This window comes from Epinephelus fuscoguttatus, linkage group LG17 (genome assembly GCF_011397635.1).
Source record: "Epinephelus fuscoguttatus linkage group LG17, E.fuscoguttatus.final_Chr_v1".
Lineage (NCBI taxonomy): Eukaryota > Metazoa > Chordata > Actinopteri > Perciformes > Serranidae > Epinephelus > Epinephelus fuscoguttatus.
In genome coordinates this window covers 20,303,679-20,324,060 of record NC_064768.1, presented here as the reverse complement: position 1 = coordinate 20,324,060, position 20,382 = coordinate 20,303,679, and the positions used below count along the sequence as shown (strand labels likewise).

Genomic DNA, 20,382 nt, shown 5'->3' with positions numbered 1-20,382 from the left:
GAAATTCAACAGTGAAGACGGCCAGCAGGGGGGAAAAGAGAAGCAACTATCTGCACAAGAGGTACCAGAAACATGCTAAACTAAGAACCATATGGATATAAACATGCATAGTACAGTACTTTAAATAAATCAGTTGTGTCACTTTGTTTTTTCTGCAGGATAAACCAAGTACCTCCTTGAATGAGGTTTGTTTGATGCAGTTGTCTGTCGAGCAGAAATCTTCTCAGTGATGACGATGATTTGATCATATGCTGTCAGGCACTTGCTCACGTCTGTCTCTCTTTCCCAGCAAGGACAGTCGGTGAAGATAGTGAACCCCCTGCTGGATGAGCCGGTGCAGTACAGGGACGGCAAGCTTTTTCTGGGCGGAACCTTGCTGCGTCTCTGTCTGCAGGTGTGTGAGTGTCACTTTGGAGTCTGTGTGTGTGTGTGTGTGTGTGTGTGTGTGTGTGTGTGTGTGTGTGTGTGTGTGTGTGTGCACAATTCACTTTAGTTCAGAAATTAGAACAATTAGGTAGAACAATTATTTAAGACTACTGTTCAAACATTTGTGTACCTTCAGTTAGTTTCACATTTTTGGAAGTCAGTGTTTTTACTGTAAATGATAAATCTGGTTTATTACAACGTCAGCTTTACATAGCTTTGACCAACATTCCTACTGGTAATAAAAACATTGTTGTCACCGATGTCTGGGAATGTGGCAACATTGCTTCGGGTACATTTTAAATCAGCTACTTTTAACCGTCACTTATTTATTAAAGCAGATATTTTAAAACCAGAATATTTTTAATGCAGCTTAAGTAAACTGTCTCTATAGTAGCATACTAAGTGCTTTGTTTAATGGAACTTCTGCTGAAGGACTGGGCAGTATATTGGTATTATATTACTACTGTAATAAAAGAAGATTTTACATATAGTTACACTGTAAGTTTGGTCTTTTCCTGGTTTTAAAGGCTGAATTACGGTAAAGTGATGTAATTTCTGAACTTCCCAGACTGTTCTAGCTGTTCTATTATTTCCTTTACCCACTTACTCATTATTATTCTAAAGTCTGTACCCTGAACCCTCTGGAAACAAATGAAGAGGCAGTTTTTTATTCATCGTTGAAATTAAAGTTTATTATACAATAATTTTACAAACCCATTTCATTAAAAGCTTAAGGACAATAACACTAATGCCATATTTTAAGTAAATCATTCAGTGCTGATTTAATGTTGAATTTTCTGCAGATGATAATACCGTTGTGTTGATCTCTGTGTGTTGAGAAGATCTGTCTTTCACAACTCACTGCAAAAAGACAACAAATACATTTTTTACATGTATTCTTTCATGTGTAGATCCACCAGACCTCATATTGTAATGGTGTTCAGAAAGTATTTCTTAGTGTGTGTTTTCTTAATGGATTACCAAACGATAGGTGTTTACTGCATCATGATGACCCAGAGAAACATTTCCAAAAGCTCTTCTGACATTGATTCCCCTGTCACATGTGTAAATCTCACTTCAAACTTATTTCTGGGACTTAAAACTAGCCTATATGCTACTCACCATGTGGGGAAGTCCTGTGCAGAAAATGAGGCCATGTACTCCTGCATAGTGTCCTGCGAGAAGCCCATGGTGTCTCTCACGGCCGAGAATCTGTCACATGCTCCACACAATTTGTCCGCCATGTTGTCACTCACAGTTACAGTGAGCTGCTGGGTGTTGCTGTAAGACAGCTGGAAGTGTGACGTCTGCTTGATAATTATGTTGTTTTCACCGCGTCTCACAAAGATATTTATTCCAGGCATGCTGGGGAGAGTCACCTTTTTACCATTGATCTGTAAACAGCATGAGATTAAGATTTGTTACTGTTTTATGTGAGGTTATGTTGAGACACAAAGGACATCTGGCGTAGTTCATTTAATATAAATATCTGCCAGTTTGGGAAATGTAATTATTAGCTTTCTTGCAAAGAGTTAGATAACAAGAGCACAGTCTCCTCCCACCGAAATACCTCAGCTAACCAATGCAGGCTTGTGGCAAGTTGAGGGGACAAAATCCAAAATATAAAGTCTGTACTCAAACAGAGTGTATGGATTATATTGATGCTGAATTCACAGGAATACTGTCAACATATGACACCTTTTATCTGTTTCTAGAGTTATGTGTTTTTATGGACACATAAGAAATTGTTAGTATGCCATATTTCTTGAATGGAGTTTGATGTAATATTTTCCACCAGGAGCAAGATGGGGAATATTCTCAAAAGGAATCTAGTTGTAGTCTTGCAAATAGTGACCTTGCGAGATCCCTGGTCATTTTAGTGTGTTACTAAAAACTCTTTTTAGAAGTAAGAGGGTGTCCGAAGTTTTTCCAAAGTATTTTCAAAGTCTTCCAGTGTATGGTAGGCATAATTAACACATTATATCTCATTTGTTGTATGTGTATAAACACTGGAGGTTCTTTGACAGCCGAGTGGTGACAGCGCATGCCATATTACTACAACATCTCAGGTTGAACTCCAGCCTTGGGACGTTTGTTGCATGTCGTACCCCTCTCTCTCCCCGTTTCCAGTCTACTCTGCCATTTGTAGATGAAAAATGAAAAAAAAAAAAAGTGCTACTTATTGGCTGGGAGCTGTGACTTCCTGGAGTCTCTGAAACCTAACAGTAAGACTCCAGGAAGTCCCTGCTCCCAACGAAGAAATAGTCCCGTACAAATCCTTCCGCCCACTTTGGTATGAATCTTCTCATCTCACTCTCAACAAGAAAGTAAATAAGCGTATTTCCCAAAATTTTCACCTCCTCCTTTAAAAATACCCACCCAGGTCTCATGTTTGTCAGTAACAGTGACACTCAGGTCATTAAAGTAGACGTAAACTGCTGCAGCGCTCTTCACACCAGTCAGAGGGCACTCCTGGAGCTTGGCCACAACTCTGAACCAGTCAGCAGCTGATTCGTCACAGTGTGTGATGATGTCATAAGCCCCCATGACAGAAATAGTGCCAGTTGTGCCACTGAAAAGAGTAATGTGGCCTCCGGTCTCCAGCCGACACTGTTTGGGATGGCAGCCATGTATACCATTGATGACCTGGCAGTTCTCTGTAACACTGCATGAAAAGTCCTCACACTCAACTTCACCAGATGTTGTACAGTTGCAGCGCCGCTGGCACTGCTCAGATGGGACAGACTCGCCAATCTAAAGAAGAGAGTAAAGCAATTAACAGTATAGTCTGAGCATAGTACATCTTAATATTACTGGGATTTTTATACGTTTGTAAGAGATACATTTCACCAACGGTGTTTGTTTCTTAATTTAATTTACAGAACAATTACTGTATCATATTTTCTGTTACCCTGATATAAAATTACATATACCATGATAGATCACCCACCCCTACAGAGGACTAAGGGCTACTTCACCTTATAGGCACGTCCCTTGTAGTAACAGCTACATTCCTCCAGGGCAACACAGTCAGTCCCGTTGAAGTAAAAATCGTCATTACAGGCACAGCCCTCAGCACAAGTGGTGGGACAGTCAATGGTGTCAGTGAGACCAGGACACGGAGAGCCACAGGTTTCAGCGCAGATCTGGTAGTGACTGTTTTCAGGACACTTAACAGCTATGAAAGAAAGCATGTTTAGATGAACTGCTGCAACAATAGCCTAACGCTAAACTCCTGGACTATAAACATACAACTAGACAATCTGTATCTGTATTAAAAATAGTTACCGACAAAAATATATATGCTCTATGTGTAGGATTTGTTGACAGCTAGCGTTGAGGATTGCAGATTGCAACGAGCTGAAACCTCTCCCATGTGCCAAGCGTGAACCTGGGTAGGATTTCTTCAGTGTTCATTGTTCAGGAGGTTTAGCTTGTCAATGACAAGCTGCTAGCCCAGCACCTGCTAATGTATGTTCGCCTTTTTTCTATGATAACTTAATGCCAGACAGTCAGGAGGTCTTTACCAGGAGCTGAATTATCCACAGAGGTCTGTTTCTCTCCAAAACAAACACACCTGTTATTTTAAACTGGTAAAAACACTAAAAAGCTGTTTCACGCCACAAATCAATGTTTTTCTAAGGCTGTTTGAGGGGCTGCTAACAGTGGTGGTTGACACAAAAACATGAATGGCCCTATCCAGAGCCAATGTTGCTGGTGCAACATGGTGGACTCTACAAACAAGGACCCACTCCCTATGTAGATATAAAAGACTCATTCTAAGTTAATGAAAACACAGCAATATTTATTTTCAGGTGATTATAAACTTAAGAAAACTTTATATTATATTTCATTTCTGCCAATATATCCCTCTAAATCCTACACACTGGACCTTTTAAAGTTTTAAAACAAAAGTTTAATATTTGCAAAGACAATTTTTTTGTTTTAAATGGCACATGTTAACTTGCTAGCAGTCTTCTTCGTCCCTGCCTTTGTTTGATTGTAGAAATGTTTCTTGGTGCATTGCTGCCACCGCCTGTGCATGAGTGCGTTTTAGTAGCCTGGAACAGCTTTTTGTGATGGCTTTCAATCAGAGCAAAGAATCTTTTCTCTGCTCTATGCGCTGTGCGTTTTTGCAAGAGCACTCTGAGTGCCTCGAGTTTAAATTTTTTTAACTCATAGCAGGAAAAACGCCTAAAACCAAGGAATGAGTTGACATTTTACCACTCAAGGTTCCCTCCCTTTTCTGAGCACTGGCAAACATCATCAATGCAGCACTCTGGTGTTTCCTTCCCATTGTCCACTCAGAAGAATTGAAAGACATGCCTTCTGTGGTGGCAATAACAACAAGTAGTCGCATATATGGTTTGTGTGAGGTGAATGTTAGTTCACTTTCAACGTCGTCCTCGGCAAGCTATACGATTTATTTGAGCAAACTGTCACCTCAGCTACTTTCTAATGTTTTACCAACCTGAATTAGGCACAAAGACTGACAGCAGATCGTTAAACTGTCCCTGACTCATCCTGAAACAAGCTTTGAACCAAACATCATGCAGGCGAAGCTGCTAGACCCAGGGGCAGATTGTAAGACAATGGGCCCCTGGGCACAGATATGCAAAAGGCCCCACCACCTCTCTTACATAGAAACAAGACACACAGACTTTGTGGTGGTTTTGCCTTATTTTTAGTCATTATGTTTTTTGGGGGGTTCTCTGTTGTTCTGTGTCTTTTTTTTTGTTGTTGTCAGTTTGTGGTCATGTTACCCATTTTTGTAGTTATTTTGTGTCTGTTTGCAGTTCTTTCACATCCCTTTGTGGTCTTTTTTTAATCTCTCCCAATTCGGTATGTGTTAATTTGAGTGACATTTTGCAGGTGAAGGCCAAGGGGCTCCCTGAAATTCTTCTGCTCCTGGGCCTGTGCCCAGTAATCCATACATGGCTGGACTAGCTGGTGGTCCTCCCTTTGATTTCCCCTCTTTCTGAGGGTGTCGTGTACCCACATGGCTCTCTGTTTCCCTGTGTCCAGTCCCCAAGTGCCCCCCACCTGTCAATTTTTTATACCGATTTTAAGGTACAGATCTGTGAGTGAACTTCACAGCAGAATAGTGGTTAAGCGAAGGACAGGTGGTTCAATTGCTGCCTATGAACAATTTAAAAAAAGTTGCCGCAACCTGCAAAACACACTCGAGGCAGATTTCACACACAAAAAAAAGTGCAGTGGGCAACCTGTAAAAAATGCTCGGTCTGATTGGGGCCTAAAGGAATCATCATTTATCACACAGACAAAAGTACTTACGGCAGAAATCAGACGTCCTCCAGTTATTAATCTTTACTCCAATGGTCTGACAGTCAGTCAGGTATGCTGAGATGCTGCTGCATAGAACGTTGCGGTCTCCATGAGACATGCAGACGTCATAGACACAATCTCTGTAGTAAGACTCAGGACTAAGTTGGCTGTGGCAGGCAGCAAAGGCCCCGTGAGAATTTGTGATGCTTTCACAATCTTTCTCAAAGATTTTCTTTAATGTGCTGTTACATTTGGGGCATTGGTCACCACTGCAGCCATCTTCACAGACCACCCCTTGCATGGACATTTTCCAGGCTGCTCCAAAGGACTGGATATCCTTGGTAGTATTTCCATCAGGGAGCTCAAACTCATCTGTCTTGATGTCGCTATAATTGCCACACAGGCCACAGGTTTTGTCCTTGTAGTTTCCAGGAACAGTAACAGTGACTTTGTAGATCATGTCATAAGTCACCTTCAGGCCAAAGTCAGTTGTGATAGCATAATGGAAGCCCTCCTGGAAGACTTCCACTTGTCCGTCATTGAGGTTAAGAGGAATGGTTGTCAAGTTACCATTCAACTTGAGAACACAAATCAAAGATAAGCTGTGTTAGATTTATTTTTATAGTTTTCAGTTAAGTAAATTATGCAATTTCTGGTAATTAAGTTCCTTTCTATTATCAATTAAAATATCAGAGGAAAATTAACAGTCTCTAAACAATATTACTAACCATGATTGTTTTAAGTTGATTACTTCGGAGGACCAGGGTGTTGCCGTACACCTCCACGGCAACAAGCTTGGCTACAGCCACATTTGGCTGATCTGTCTGTGTCCACTTCTCATTCTCCACAACCACAGAGAAGGCTTTGAGTCGTGAGCCCTCCAGATGGCATGATTTAGCTGCAGTGTAGGTGCAAGTGCCTTGGAAGTCATAGTAATGGTTGTCAAAGGTTTTGTAATGTGGATCACCTGCGATTGTGCAGGTTTTATTTCCCACTGGATGACATGATCGAACGTTCTTGATCAGCCCGCACATCTCAAATGGCCCACAAGAGTGTTTCTCGCAATGCACCTAAAGTAACAGAGATATTTTTAGAGCAGGTAAAGTAAAAGCAAGTGAAATGCTTCTCTATATAAAACTTACCATGCCATGGCCATTGCAGGTGCAATTTTGCTGACAGTCTGATGTCAGAAAACTCTGTCCCTTCCAATAATATTTGTCTTTGTGTTTGCAACCACACTGCTCAACAGGTACACACTCAGGTTTATTGTTTATTGTGCTGAGTAGGAAGCCATCTTTGCACACCCATCCTTCCTGACAGCGCTTCTTGCAGCCAGGTGGAGGTAACCCAGTGTCACAGGTTGCATGGCAAACATTGCCGCAGTGTTCATACTGACTGTTGTCAGGTAACTTTATCTTAGATATAGGACAGAAGTGGTCTGTCCTCCACTGGGACACATTGACTCCTTTGCTTTGGCATTCTATCGTGTAACTGTGGAGATGGCTACACCAGGAGCCTTTCTTGCCATTGTAAAGGCACACATCATGCACACAACTCTTAAACAAGCTTTCAGGACTTTTGATGGCATGGCATTTGCTGAAGGGGCCTGTGGGGTTTCGTATTAATCCACAGTACCTATCGGTCTCATATTTCTCTTTCTGGGTGATGTCACAGCTGGGACAGTCGCTGTTTTTCTTGCAGCCTTCAACGCAATCTGGGATCTCAGCAACCCTCCAACTTTTTCCTAGTTCTTCTGCTGACGCCACCTGCGTGCCATTCTTCAACTGCAGGTCATCTTTGGGGTTGTGATTGTAATTGCCACACAGACCACACATGGCATCTGCATATGTCCCGGGGACTGTGACCTTAACTGTTGAATGCCAGTTGTAGCTGACTTGCAGGCCAAATTCTGTTTGGATCTCAGCAAAGTCACCAAACCGGTAGATTGTGATATTGTGTTTGAGTGTGACAGGTAAGTTGGTAAGTTCTCCATTTATCTGCAAAACAAGACTGATTAATTCAAGACTGGACAAGATGAAAACATTAGTCATACTGTGATAAATGTGCGAAAATGTATCTCACCAGGACAGAGCCTTTGTGCCTTCTTGTGACCACAACTGAAGTTCCATAAATGTTGACCTCCACCAGCTGTGCACCGGAACCAACTCCTTTACCATGGGCATCATTTTGCACAAAAACTTTAGACTGTTGCAGGGAAGGATCTTTCGAGCAGACCCCAGCCAGTTGATACACACAGGTGCCCAGGAAGTTGTAATTATGCCCATCAAAGGTCTCAAAGTGAGGGCCACCAATCATGCTGCACTCGGCGTGGGCTATCGGGTGACAGCCAATAAGGTCATCAACCACCTTGCACTCAAACCCCTGTTTACAACCTGGTTTCTCGCAATCAACTTCCTTAGTAGCTTTGTTGCATGTGCACCTCTCGGTACAGCGGTCATCAGTAAAGATGGAGGCTCCAGCCTCAATGTAGAGGCTCTTATCTTTGTACAAGCAACCACACTCGGCCTTATGGACACACTTGGTGCCACTAAGCAGGAAGCCTTCGTCACAGACACAGGTCTCCACACAGCTTTTCTTGCACTTTTTGGCAGCATCTGGGTTTTCACAGGTGGCAGGGCAGGCATTCCCACAGATCTCATAATGGCTGTTCTCTGGACATGAGGGTGGCGCTATTTCAGACAAAATCACAGTATGTTACAATGACACAGTGAAGGTGAAACTCAAAAAAAGCAAGGGCTGGGACGCATGCCGCGTTTTTGTGTTTTTTCAGGGCGCAACAGCTGCGCTCTGTGATAAACAAAGTTCAACTTTTGGAATGCAGCAGCATGCACTGCATGTTGTGACAAGGAACAACCGGTCACAGCTGGCTGATATCTTTCCTTTCTTCTGTATAAATAAGTCTATGATAAATATGGAGGAGAAGTTGATCATTTTTGTGCAGGACTACTCAGAGCTTTACATTTGTCCCACAAACAACATTTTAGGCCTAATACACCTCAAATCTGGAACAAAATCCCAGAAAACTGCAGGTTTGCTGCAACTCTAAGTTCTTTTAAATCAATGCTGAAGACTTTTCTGTTTGCTGCTGCTGCCTTTTCTAAAACCAAATATTAATTAATTTCTTACACTGCAATGTAACTTTTATTATTGTATTTTATACCTGTCTTAGTCTGGTTTGTATTTTTTTTTATTTTTTATCCTCTAGCTCTTGAATGGGATTTTCAGTTTTATTTAAATGTTTTGTCATAATGTGTTGGGGTTTTTTTTGTGTTTTGATGTTTAATGTAAATCACTTTGTAAAGCAAGCCTTGAGCCTAAATGTGCTATATAAATAAAGTTGCCTTGCCTTCCCTAATGCACACTTAAAAAACAATAGCCTCAAACTCATTCTGGATTTTTAGTTAGGAGGCTATGATACAGTGTTAGCTGTGGTTGCTTAGTAAATGTCAGGCCTAACCTTCCTCTGTGCCCTTGGAAATTGGCTCATGGTAGGCACAAGAGTAGCACCCAGCACCCAAACTCACTTTTTTCAGGTGGTAAAAGACACGGCATGTGTCCCAGCCCTAAGAGATTTCTCAGACTCTTTAGTTACTCACAGCAATGGGCAAGGTGCCTCCAGTCATGAATTTTGATGCCGGCCCTCTGACAGGCATCAGCATACATCTGCAAGGTGTTACACAGGAAGTTCTTCATCCCTTCACCCATGCACAAATCAAACAAACAGTTCTCGTGAAAGATTTTGGGGTCAATGACAGCACTACAGTCACTGAGTGGTCCATCCATGACACTGGTGAGAAAACTGCAGTACATCCTGGTAGTCAGCCTGTAAAAAAAGTTGTCGTTATCACAGGTCTCACACTGGCCTGAGCATTTGTCTTGGCATTGACCATCATCTGTCACATTAGGAACCCTCCAGCTCTTGCCCAGGGCCTCTACACTGCTGGTCTTGGAGCCAGTAGGAGTTTCCAGGTCATCCTCCTTTTTACTGTTGAAGTTGCCACACAGGCCACACACCTTGCCAGAAAAACTGCCTGGCACTGTGATGACAAGATACTCCTTCCAGTCATACTGCACAGTCAAGCCAAAATCTGTCTCAACGAGGACTGACAGGCCGCTCTGGGATAGCTTCACCTTGCCATTTCCCAGGTTGATGGGGAGATTCCACAATGTGTGGTTCATCTGAAAATATTCACAGACATTTTTGAATTAAATGAATAAATAACATTTAATCACAGACCCCTTAAGTAACAAGTATTGTCTAACCTATTAAAAGACTTTACTCACCCTGACAAGGCCAAACTCTGATCGCACAATAGTCATAGTGTACCCATACACTTTAATGATCACCTTGCTGACAACTATGACCTTTGAACCAGCATGTTTGCCATTCTGAGCGTCAACCTCAAAAGCTGGGTGGTCTTCATCAACATGGCAGTTCTTGACCATCGTGTAGGTGCAGTTGCCCATGAAGTTGTAGTAGTTACCGTCAAAAGTGCGGTAGTGAGGATCTCCCATTGCCCAGCAGGTACCTGTTTTGATGGTCGGTGGTTTTTTGACACACTTTGGGGAGTTTCCTTTCATCTGGCACACTTCATCCTCTGAACATTTTATAGTGCTGCAGTCATGGTGTGCTTTTCTATGCTATAATACACTATGCTATGCTGATTTATACTCAACTATGTTATGTTGTGTCATTCCATGCCAGACTATGCTATGCTAAACTGCACAAAGTCATGCTATGACTTTTTTTTACTTTACTGTGTTATGCTATAAGAGGTTATGGTGTAGGATTTAGGGGTATATGTTGGCAGAAATGGGATATAATATGATAAGTATGTTTTCTTTAGTGTATAATCGTCATAATAAAAAAAAAAACGTACGGAGGGGGGCCTAACACACACAGATCATGTTGCACTGTCTTGTTTTTACAGTAGCCCAGAAAGACACCAAACACTAGCTCTAGATAGATTTATCCAGTGTTTTTACTCGGCCAGGTTGTTTGGAAAGGAAGAGTCCTCTGCATGTAATTTGGCTCCCAGTAAAAACCTCCAAAATGTCTACATCTTAAAGAATGTGGCCAAAACGGTTACTGCACTCAAATTCAAAATACTGCCGCGAGTTGTGTCCGCCGCCGCCCCCCCCCACCACCACAGATTCGAGGTTGCTGGACAGCGGCACGCTGGAGACTGATTTGTTTGCCCACGGGCGGCTGCCGTGGCAGGGCCGCGTCCCCGCGTCCTTGATCTTTGGTTTTCCAGTGGACCGTTCGAGCAAGTCCAGCTTCTCTGCTGCTAATGCTGCTACCGGGATACAGCTGAGGAGGAGCCGGCTGCTAATGCTATGTACTGGGACACTGCTAATACTGCTTGCCGTGCTGCTGTAGCTCAGTTGTAACTGTAACTGATGCTGAGACTCTACTGACTATGTGACTGGTAGACGGCGGTGGGTGGCGCAACAGGTCAAATTCAAAACATAAACATGATTTGCGGACCGTAAAATATTTTTTTAAATGCGAATATTCTGGCTGTACTATTGTTGTCGGTGAGATCAGTATGTTATATGAACATTATTCCTTAGTCTCTGTGACATATTAGGAGGATTTTATGACTATTTGCTTTATATTTCTTACATATAGCTCCTTTAAGTTATCAGAGGAAGAAGCACCAGCTAACATGGACACACGTTAGCTGGTGCTGGGCTAGTGGCCTTTTCCTGACAAGCCAAACTGTGACAGAGAAACACTGATTTGTAACGTGAAACTGCTTTAATCAGTGTTTTTACTGGTTTAAATTACTCGTCCATTTGATTTGAAGAGGACTAGACCTCTGCAGATAATTCAGCTCCCTGTAAAAGTCTCCTACACATCTGGATTAGAAAAAAAGGGGGACACACATTAGCAGGAGCTCATCTCGAACTGGCCGAACAGTGTTGGAGAAACACTGAATTTACCAATTTTAATCACCTGCTCTGTTTGTTTTGGAGAGGAAGAGATGTCTGCAGATAATTTGACTCTGAGTTGAAACCTCCTGAACGATGAATGCTAAAAGAATTCTAACTGGGAGAAGTTTTAGCTGTTTGCAATGTGCAATCCTCACCATTAGATGCCACTAAATTCCCATCAATCTTACACCTTTAAATATGTAACTTTATGTTTAGTATGTAACATGACGACAGCCAACCATGATTCTTTTCCTAAACTTAACCTAACCTAACCAGCAGGGGCACTAATTTGGTGGGTGCTAATTTGTATGAGGATACAGTGTGTACACTTGACACTATGACATTATGTTGTGTGATTATACTGCAGTTCTCAAACCTACCTGCTGGGTCAGCAGCTGCAGGAGATCCATAACCATTAGCATAAGCAACACCAAAACTGTAGACTCCAAATGGAGACGTGGGGTGAGATATCTGGTTGGAAGATGCCCCAGTACTATAGTACATCTCAGCCCAGGAGAAATCGGTCCCATCTATTTTTTGCCAGTTGAAGTTAACAGACCGGGGCTTGGGGTCAATTTTGATGCCATTCAGGTCTTTGTTCCGAGCCACAACTATGATATTGTTGTAGAAATCACCCTGTCCCTCCAGGGAGTAGGAAGTGCTAAAATGACTTGTGGGCAGTATAGTCATCAGGAAGGGATCAACATATTCTAGTTCACCATCAGGACCCCCGTTGAATTCAAACAGGACCTGGATACCCTTGTCAGACGTCAAATACATAGCATGTGGCCAGTAAGAGTAGAGCTCAAGAAATTGTCCACCAAACATAGAGTATTTCTGGACCTTTCCATCAAAATGCACAGTTATGTTGGTGCGCTGAGATGCTTGGACGAAAACACTGTCATATGAAGAGGAGAAGATGTCACGATAAGGCAGGGGTGCAATGATGAATTCTTTCCCCCAGCTGTTTACAGGAAGAAGTTGTTCGTAGACGTGGTTGCAGGAGGTGAACTTCTGAACACAGCTGTGTCCCGAGGAGACGGCAACAGGAAGGCGTGAAAGTACATGTGTACCTCTCAGGTTATCCAGACTCTGAATCTGAACAGTCTCAAACGCATCTAGCTTAAGAGTCATCATGCTTCCTCTCCTGTAATATCTGCCTTGGAACCTGACAGAGCCCTGCAGGTGAATCTCGACAGAGTTTGGCTCCTTGTGGTTGGTGATAGAAAATTCTTTAAAGGAATCTGTCTGAGTGCTGGAAGGAGTGAATATGTAGTAGTCAGTCCCCCAGTCCTTCACTGGGTAAATCACAGAGGTGTCTGCAGTGAATTGCTTAAAGTTGAGAGACATCACAGTAACATCTTGGCTTGCCTCGATCAACACAGCTTGATGGGACTTTCTACTGCCTTTCATCTCTACACTGTCGGGTAGCTTGAAGGAGACGCTCTTACCAAGATTGATTTCTTTCTCATAGACCTCGCCCACAGCAGACACCTTGACCTTGGTACTGCCTTTGGAAGAGGGCATGGCTGCAACCTCAACCAAGAAACGAGTATCCTTACCATTATTCCCGAGGTTTTGCATGAAAGATGTGGCAAACTCTGTTCCTGCTGGTGAAGCAGAGCAGAGTCCTGGAAGGATCACAAAGATGAATAAAGTAAGGTATGAAAAATTTAAAAGTATAACATCATCTGTTGATCACTTAATGTCAGTAATAGAGGAAGAACTCTGATATTTTACTACTTTTACTTTTAGTTGGGTAGCAATACTACATTATAAAAATACACTGTTACGAGAAAAAAAAAATCGTATTTCAGAATTTTACTTAAGAAAAAGCACAAAAGTATTAACATAAAAATACACTTTAAGTACCCAAAGTACTCATTATGTAGAATGGCCATTTTCAGAATGATGCATATTGCATTATTGGATTCTAATTATTGATCAGTCATTTGTAAACCACTTTAAAGCCGTAATTGTTAACTTTAATTTAAACAAAAATAAATAAATAAATAAATAAATCACTTTGTTTCATATTTGCTGAAACTGTCACTATATTCACACAGCACTAAACAAGACAGATAATCTGTGGGGAAAAAAATTAGCCGGGTCACAAAAGTTCTCATTTTACAGCTAAACAGTACACTAAAATGTGTTTCTGAAAACATTTGAGGTGAGAAATAGGCAATGCAGTAACAGAATATTGATTCATATTTGAACAGTGCTGCCTAGTTCGACAGCTTGACCAAAGTTCAGGAGCAGGGATTGACATTGAGACTCCTCAGCTCTGATTGGTTGTTTCTGGTTCACCCTGGTCGATTCTACTTAATACAATTAGAGGCAGTAGGAGGAGAGGGAGGGATGTGATTTATCTGTCTCATGTACTTCTTTAAAAGATAGTGACAGTTTCAGCAAATATGACATAGTTATTTTCATTTAAAGTTACCAATTGTGGTTTTAATACTGCAGCTGGTAGTGAAGGAACACATTTTGTGAATTTAAGTCACTAAAGTTACCAAATATATGTAGTGGAGTAGAGAGTATATTGTTAGTCTCTGACATGTGGTGGAGTAGAACTATAAAGTAACAGAAAAAGGACAAGTACCTCAAATTGTACTTAGGTACAGTACTTGAGTAAATGAACGTAGATACTTTCCATCACGGTCCAATGCTGTAAAATATTGTTCTGACAGCTTCCAAAGTTTAAGAAGAAATAAAGGAATAAGTTGTCTTCTTTTATTGACTTACCACCCATTAGTAGACCCACCAGACAGTAGATCACCCCTTTCATTGTTAAACCTAAAATAATGCAAGCACATTGCCCAAATTAAGCATCCATTAGTAATAATGAGACAACAGGACACACAAAAACTACTTTTTGAGACAAGTAGAAAGTTTCCACCCATGTTTTTTTTGTCTTACTGCATTTTGGAATTCTCAAAACTTAATATCTACATTTGGAAAAAACATATACATAATGATGGCTATCAACCAGTAAACTTGGAATTATTTAGAAAAAGCACAGGGACCACAGTTTGTTTTTTCTACAAGTTCCAAACCCCACCCCTAATATTCAGAAAAACTTAACAAATTCTTGCAGCAAGTTTGCCTCCAACAATTTTGCCTCTAAGCTGCTGAAAATAACTACTGTAAGCTGTTAAAGACATATTTACTATACAAATATTTTATATATTTTAATTCAATAAAAATAACAAGAAGAACTTTAAAACAGGGTTCACAGAGTGCAAATGCAGGATAATTACAAGGCAAGAAAACAATGGAAAGCCAAGCACTAAGGCCAAACAAAGCAAGACAAAACTAATGAAATAAATACAAATAAAAAGAATAAAAGCAATAAAAAGACATGATAATAATCCCTATGTCAATGCAGGTCTCATTAGAATGTGTAGTTGTGATATTTGCAAATCTAACTTACCTGAATCAGGCGACCGGGGAATCTGGATAAATGGCATCTGGATTGATTGCCTTTTATTTGTCTTGGTGATGCAGAGAAAGCCAATCAGAGAGAAGGTGTCACGCTGCCTCCACGGATGCCAAGTCACCAACCGACTGATCACATGGCAAAATTTTCTCTATGCATGTACACATCTATCACCAGTTAGATGACAGCTTGTCAGTATCCTGTTTAAAGAGTTTTATAAGAGAAAGGGATGGGAGAATGGATGGAAGACACGTGTTTGCTTTTCACCTGACCATGAAGCATGTTTGTTACATCACGTATATATTTAACATAGGTGGATGATAAATGTGAACTTCAGGTGATGTAATGTTATTAGGCCCTTTGTGGGACTGGATTTTTCCATCCATATATAAAACATTTAAGTGCAAAAGAAAGATAGTAAGAAATATGTGACTGCATAGGTGTAGATTTCAAGAGGGACTCAGCTGACATGTCTTTCTTAATATTTAGGACATGTGCATTTGTTCCCCACAACATGACAATTAACAGAGGACCTTTATTTTGACAGAATTAAAGATGTTTACACCATAAATTGATGCAGAAAAGGCACAAAATGGTTCATAAAAATTGAATACGTCCTTGTGTGAGTGGAAAAAGAGTCTGTCTCCAAGGACCAAAAACAAATAACAAAAGAAACTCAAGTGACAGTAGAATAACACTTACATAGTATATGGAAAAGTAAATGAGTCACTATTTGGAAGTTGCAGATTGCCCTAGTGATAAGAGTGATAAGAGTGCACATGTTAAGGGTGTTGAATGGTCATATCTGAGGACACACCCCAACAAATGCCTTAAACACAAAACACACCAATCAGATACAGATGGACACTTATTCATGCTGTCGAAATTAATTTATAATACATATTAAACAAAGATAAAAATTGCTTCTAATATTAGCTGGAAAAAACTTTAGCGATTCAATCAATCAACACTTCTTTGACATCACAATGCAGACAGCAGGAATAAGCGTGTGAGAGTTGTTTGAATTTAAGGGAGTGAAAAAGCAATTAAAGTGATTCACTGATTTTAAGGGAGGGAATCCTTCACTCCTCTCACATGTAGCAAGTCAAACGCCGTTTGCAGATAACAACATGAGATGTTCAGCGCGTTTTGGTGAGTGTGAACCATCTTTTGATAACAGAGAGCACACTCAGACAGTTTTTGAAAGCAGGGGTTGAGGGAGTTTACTGTATGAAGTCTGCTGAGTTTTGGGAAAGAATTGTTCTGATAAACGTGCCAGTCTGTGCCATCATGTTTCTTTCTCACTTCATCCAGTCAGCAAAGCATCAAATTTATAGCTTTCAAATACAAAAGACTACAGGGCCTACGTTCTCCCTCCATAGAAACCATTAAACAAGCATCGAGAAAAAAAAAAGTGAATGGGGAGATATCTCGAAACATCTGGACATTGATCGTCCTGCTGTCCAAAACTGACTAAATAATTGGACATTTTCAGCATCTTCTCTGAAGTGGTTGGTCTAATCCTGACCCCAAACTGTTCATCCATGGTACAACAGAGGCACTGAACACATTAAAGGAGTTTTATATGCCGATACAATTGCAAACAGCTATTTGCTAAAGATATAGTGAAGTAATGGTGACCTGATGGAGGATGAAGTCACGTTTGCTTTGTGTGTGCTGCAATCTGTAATCTGAGCTTCTCTGTTTGTTGATGTGGTAGCCGGTTTGGCTGTGTGCAAGTTGGTGCATGTGAGTCTCCGTGTGTCTATCCCACTGGCTAGCTAATGGCTACCACTCTGTACTGCACTCATATGGCGGTTACCACTGATGTTGTGTTATTGTGGAAGTGTAGCGCCTACCTTCTGATTACCCCCCACCATGATAACAACATTAGCTCTATCAGCGCTTACGTCATTGTTAGCACTGTTTGCACTGTTAGCTGCTAGCTGCCAACTCAGCCACCTTTATTTTGAGAGCCATGCGCAGACAACCCCTGAATCATGGTTGGAGTCTAAGAGTACGTCTGAACTGTCATGACCTGTCAAGTTACCTAGATTCATGTTCATTTGTCATCCCTGTGTTTCCTCTTTTAGTTTGGTTACCATTGTCTCATCTCATTTCAGATCCTATGTCCTGTCAAGTTTCCCTCCTTTGTGATTCCTTGCCCCGCCCTAATATGTTTCACCTGTGTCTCATTGTTGCTCTTGTCTTAGTTTATTTAAGTCCCCGTCTTCCCCCTGTTTGTTGCCAGATCGTCTGTACCCTTGAGTCAGAGTTCTAGCGTTTCCCTAGTGTTCCCTCTGTGTGTTTTTGATTGTTTTTGCTTGGGACCACCCTTTTTGCCTGTCGTTTTTGGATAACTTTGCCTGTGTGACTGACTACCCATGTACCGACCTTTGCCTGATTGAAAACCCTGCACTTTCATCTGAGTCTGTGAGTCTGCTTAGTGAGTCCATCTCCAGTTTGTGCTTGATATTAACCTGGTATTAGTATATGTGTCAGTGACCCGAACATAAGTGGACAGCTGAGACACATCGGTGTCTACACCTGTGTCTAGCATACATCTCCAGTTGGCCATTTGTGTTGCGGATGTCTTTACTGCCTACATCCCTTACGCTTGAAGCTCAAAGTGCCCCATAAAGAGTTATTACTTCCACACTCTTGCATGCTCACTAGTCACATTTGTAGATATCGCTGTCAGCAGAATTCAACACGACTGCTTACATAGGACAAAACAATGGACGTCACACAAGACTGTGTCCAACTCGTCGTAAAATGGCCACGATAAACATGGTCAGCACGCTGTCGCCAAAACAACCACCACGTCCTGCATGGATGATGTAGCACTTGTCAGGTACGCATCATGATGCAAATGCATCCCAGATCATCTTGGCAAGTGGTTTCAGCAATAAGATCACAATGCGTCTTGGTGGTTGCTAACACTAGTATTTAGTGACGTCCACTCGTGATCGGATCACCCAAGACTCATTTCCATGCTAGGTAAAAACAGGGCCATAGATCCGTTCTTAATATCGTGTAGAGCTCCTTCAAAGAATGCTATCATCTATGGTCTTATAACAGCAAAGAAAGATCTGCCCCAGCATTGAAAAATAGTAGAAACCCCCAAAGCTAATGAATTCTCTGATACTCCCCATTTGAAAAGAATTATGTTTGCTCTGAAGGACAAGTCGGATGACTTTAAAAAGACCTGGTTCCCCTCCATTGTCCACAACAAACCTGACTGTCCATAACAAACCTAAAGCAACACACTTAGCCCCCCTATTTTTTTTTTTCATTTATTTAAATTTTAGTTGTTCGTTTATATATTTCAGTGTATACCTGTGTTTCTCCTCTGACGAAAAAGGTCTATTAGAACATGAATCATCATGACTTGTATTCATTTTTTCCCCTTTGAATGCAGACTTCTGAGACCACATTATATCGCATGTTGCATGCATCAGCAGATATCACCAAAGTTCAAACTCATTTTGTTTTTATCTTGCCAGCTCCCGACATTATGATACCCCCCACACCACCACCACTTCCCCTCACCCCTTCCACCCACACTTCCAAGCATTTCACGCCCACAGACTCACTCCCCTTGCCTCATATAAGCTGCTTGCAGATTCAGTCACAATATCTTTGAGCAACTTTTTGGAGAGAAATTCCTAAATTGAAGCTCCTGCTAAACAACCATACAGCTATGATCTCGACTGGAGGCTTCGCAGGATTTTGGATAACTGCACTGCTGACTCTTCATGGTGCAGATGTGGGAGGTAATGTCCTCTTAAATTCTTTCAGCATTCATACTTTATTTACTCTTCGGATCACAGTGCTGTAAACATCTGTGTTGCTTTGTATTCTTTTCCCACAGAGACCAGAAGAAACTCCCTCAATGAGCCTGACGTGCCTTTCCCACCTGCCTGTCCCACTGCTCAGAACATCGCTGCCATCTGCAATCAAGGTCAGGGTCGTCCCAGATACCCACCCAGCTTCTTCCCGAACTCCAGGGTCAGTCACTTCCGCCGCCGTGGAAATGCCATCAACCGTCTGGAGTCATGGTACAGTCAGTGCTGCAGTGGGCAGAGCGACCAGATCCTCTGCTGCGCCCAGCAAGCTGTAAGTCTCTGCCTGTGTTCGTGCCTGTGTCTGTGTGTGTACGGGGGGTAGAAATTATATTACGCTGTTATTTATTGATAATAAAGTGAACACCTAAGGCGAAGAAGCAAAACTGTTCTCCCTAAATACATCAGTTTCAGGAGGTATGCTGCTAAATTCCATATATTCAAGTACAATATACAGCATAATCTATTTATAATCTTATAAAAGGTTGCTACCACCCTCAAGAAACAGCAAATATAAACATATATTGTACATGTGTTTACCTTCTACACATAGCACAAATACAGAACTGGTACTTTAAGATAGGTATGCCTCAAGATAAGAATTTGTGAGGGTGAATTGTGCGTTTCTCTGACTCTCACTAATAGGGAGATGAATTACAGCTTTGTCTTGTTTCTTACAGTGGAAACAAGCCCTGTCCCAGTTCTGCTTGGAGGAATATTCCACCATGACTCTCGCATATGTGTGCTGTGCGGACAGAGGAGATGCACGGTGGAGATGCTTCGACAGCGAGCTGCCAAACCCAAACTATGAGGCAACACCAGGCTACACTGCACCCGCAGTTCCAGATGAGCCAGGATTCATCTTCAACCCAAATACTTGCTAAAAGTGGAAAAAGAAATATAAACATATACAGTGTCTAACTAAAATGTACAGGTTAAAGTATCTGTAGGTGATTAAAGTATTATTTTTGTGTAGCTTTGAGAGCGAGATTAAGTAAATGTGCTCGAACCGGCATCACAAAATGTACAAGATAATGCTGAGCTCATAATGCCATGTGTCCTGTAGATCTTTGTGGGCAGGGCATGCTGGTTGGGCTTATGCTGAGTCAGGATAATAACAGCTGAGGTTGGTTATTATTTTGACAGCTTTGTATTTTAACCAATCTTTGTCACAACAACAGGAAACACATTTTTTAATTGCACTTCTCCACAAATGTTCACAGTTCAGTTCACAAGTTGTACCCTACATGAATTACACAGTTTCTGACACGTACTGTAATATTCTGTCTTAGAAAAATAAAGGACTGAAAAAAGACATAAATGTTCTCACATGCTTTTTTTTGGTTACTGAACAAACAACTTTTAGTGAACCTGACATACCTTTGGAGAAACAGCATGTTGGCAGCTTCCAAAAATGTTGAG

The 20,382-nt window shown here is 41.4% G+C and overlaps 3 protein-coding genes across 3 annotated transcripts; 1 reads left to right on the top strand and 2 right to left on the bottom strand.

Annotated features, from left to right (window-relative positions):
- Nucleotides 1-1,176: 1,176 nt before the first annotated feature.
- Nucleotides 1,177-10,353, bottom strand: LOC125904736 (IgGFc-binding protein-like). Its single transcript, XM_049602346.1, has 10 exons — nt 10,018-10,353; nt 9,330-9,912; nt 7,795-8,402; nt 6,855-7,709; nt 6,441-6,782; nt 5,722-6,289; nt 3,405-3,604; nt 2,806-3,180; nt 1,549-1,820; nt 1,177-1,287 (listed from the first exon to the last, which is right to left on the bottom strand). The coding sequence occupies exons 1-10, from the start codon at nt 10,312-10,314 to the stop codon at nt 1,278-1,280; spliced, it is 4,110 nt and encodes a 1,369-aa protein (XP_049458303.1). The 5' UTR covers nt 10,315-10,353; the 3' UTR covers nt 1,177-1,277.
- A 1,578-nt stretch (nt 10,354-11,931) lies between these two features.
- Nucleotides 11,932-15,629, bottom strand: LOC125904377 (IgGFc-binding protein-like). Its single transcript, XM_049601730.1, has 3 exons — nt 15,110-15,629; nt 14,422-14,472; nt 11,932-13,304 (listed from the first exon to the last, which is right to left on the bottom strand). Exons 1-3 carry the CDS (start codon nt 15,144-15,146, stop codon nt 11,932-11,934), a joined length of 1,461 nt encoding a protein of 486 aa, XP_049457687.1. The 5' UTR covers nt 15,147-15,629.
- Nucleotides 15,630-18,732: 3,103 nt separating this feature from the next.
- On the top strand, nt 18,733-20,270 carry LOC125905276 (extracellular matrix protein 1-like). The gene is made up of 3 exons (XM_049603182.1): nt 18,733-18,891; nt 18,990-19,234; nt 19,641-20,270. Exons 1-3 carry the CDS (start codon nt 18,819-18,821, stop codon nt 19,842-19,844), a joined length of 522 nt encoding a protein of 173 aa, XP_049459139.1. The 5' UTR covers nt 18,733-18,818; the 3' UTR covers nt 19,845-20,270.
- The last annotated feature ends 112 nt before the right edge of the window (nt 20,271-20,382 follow it).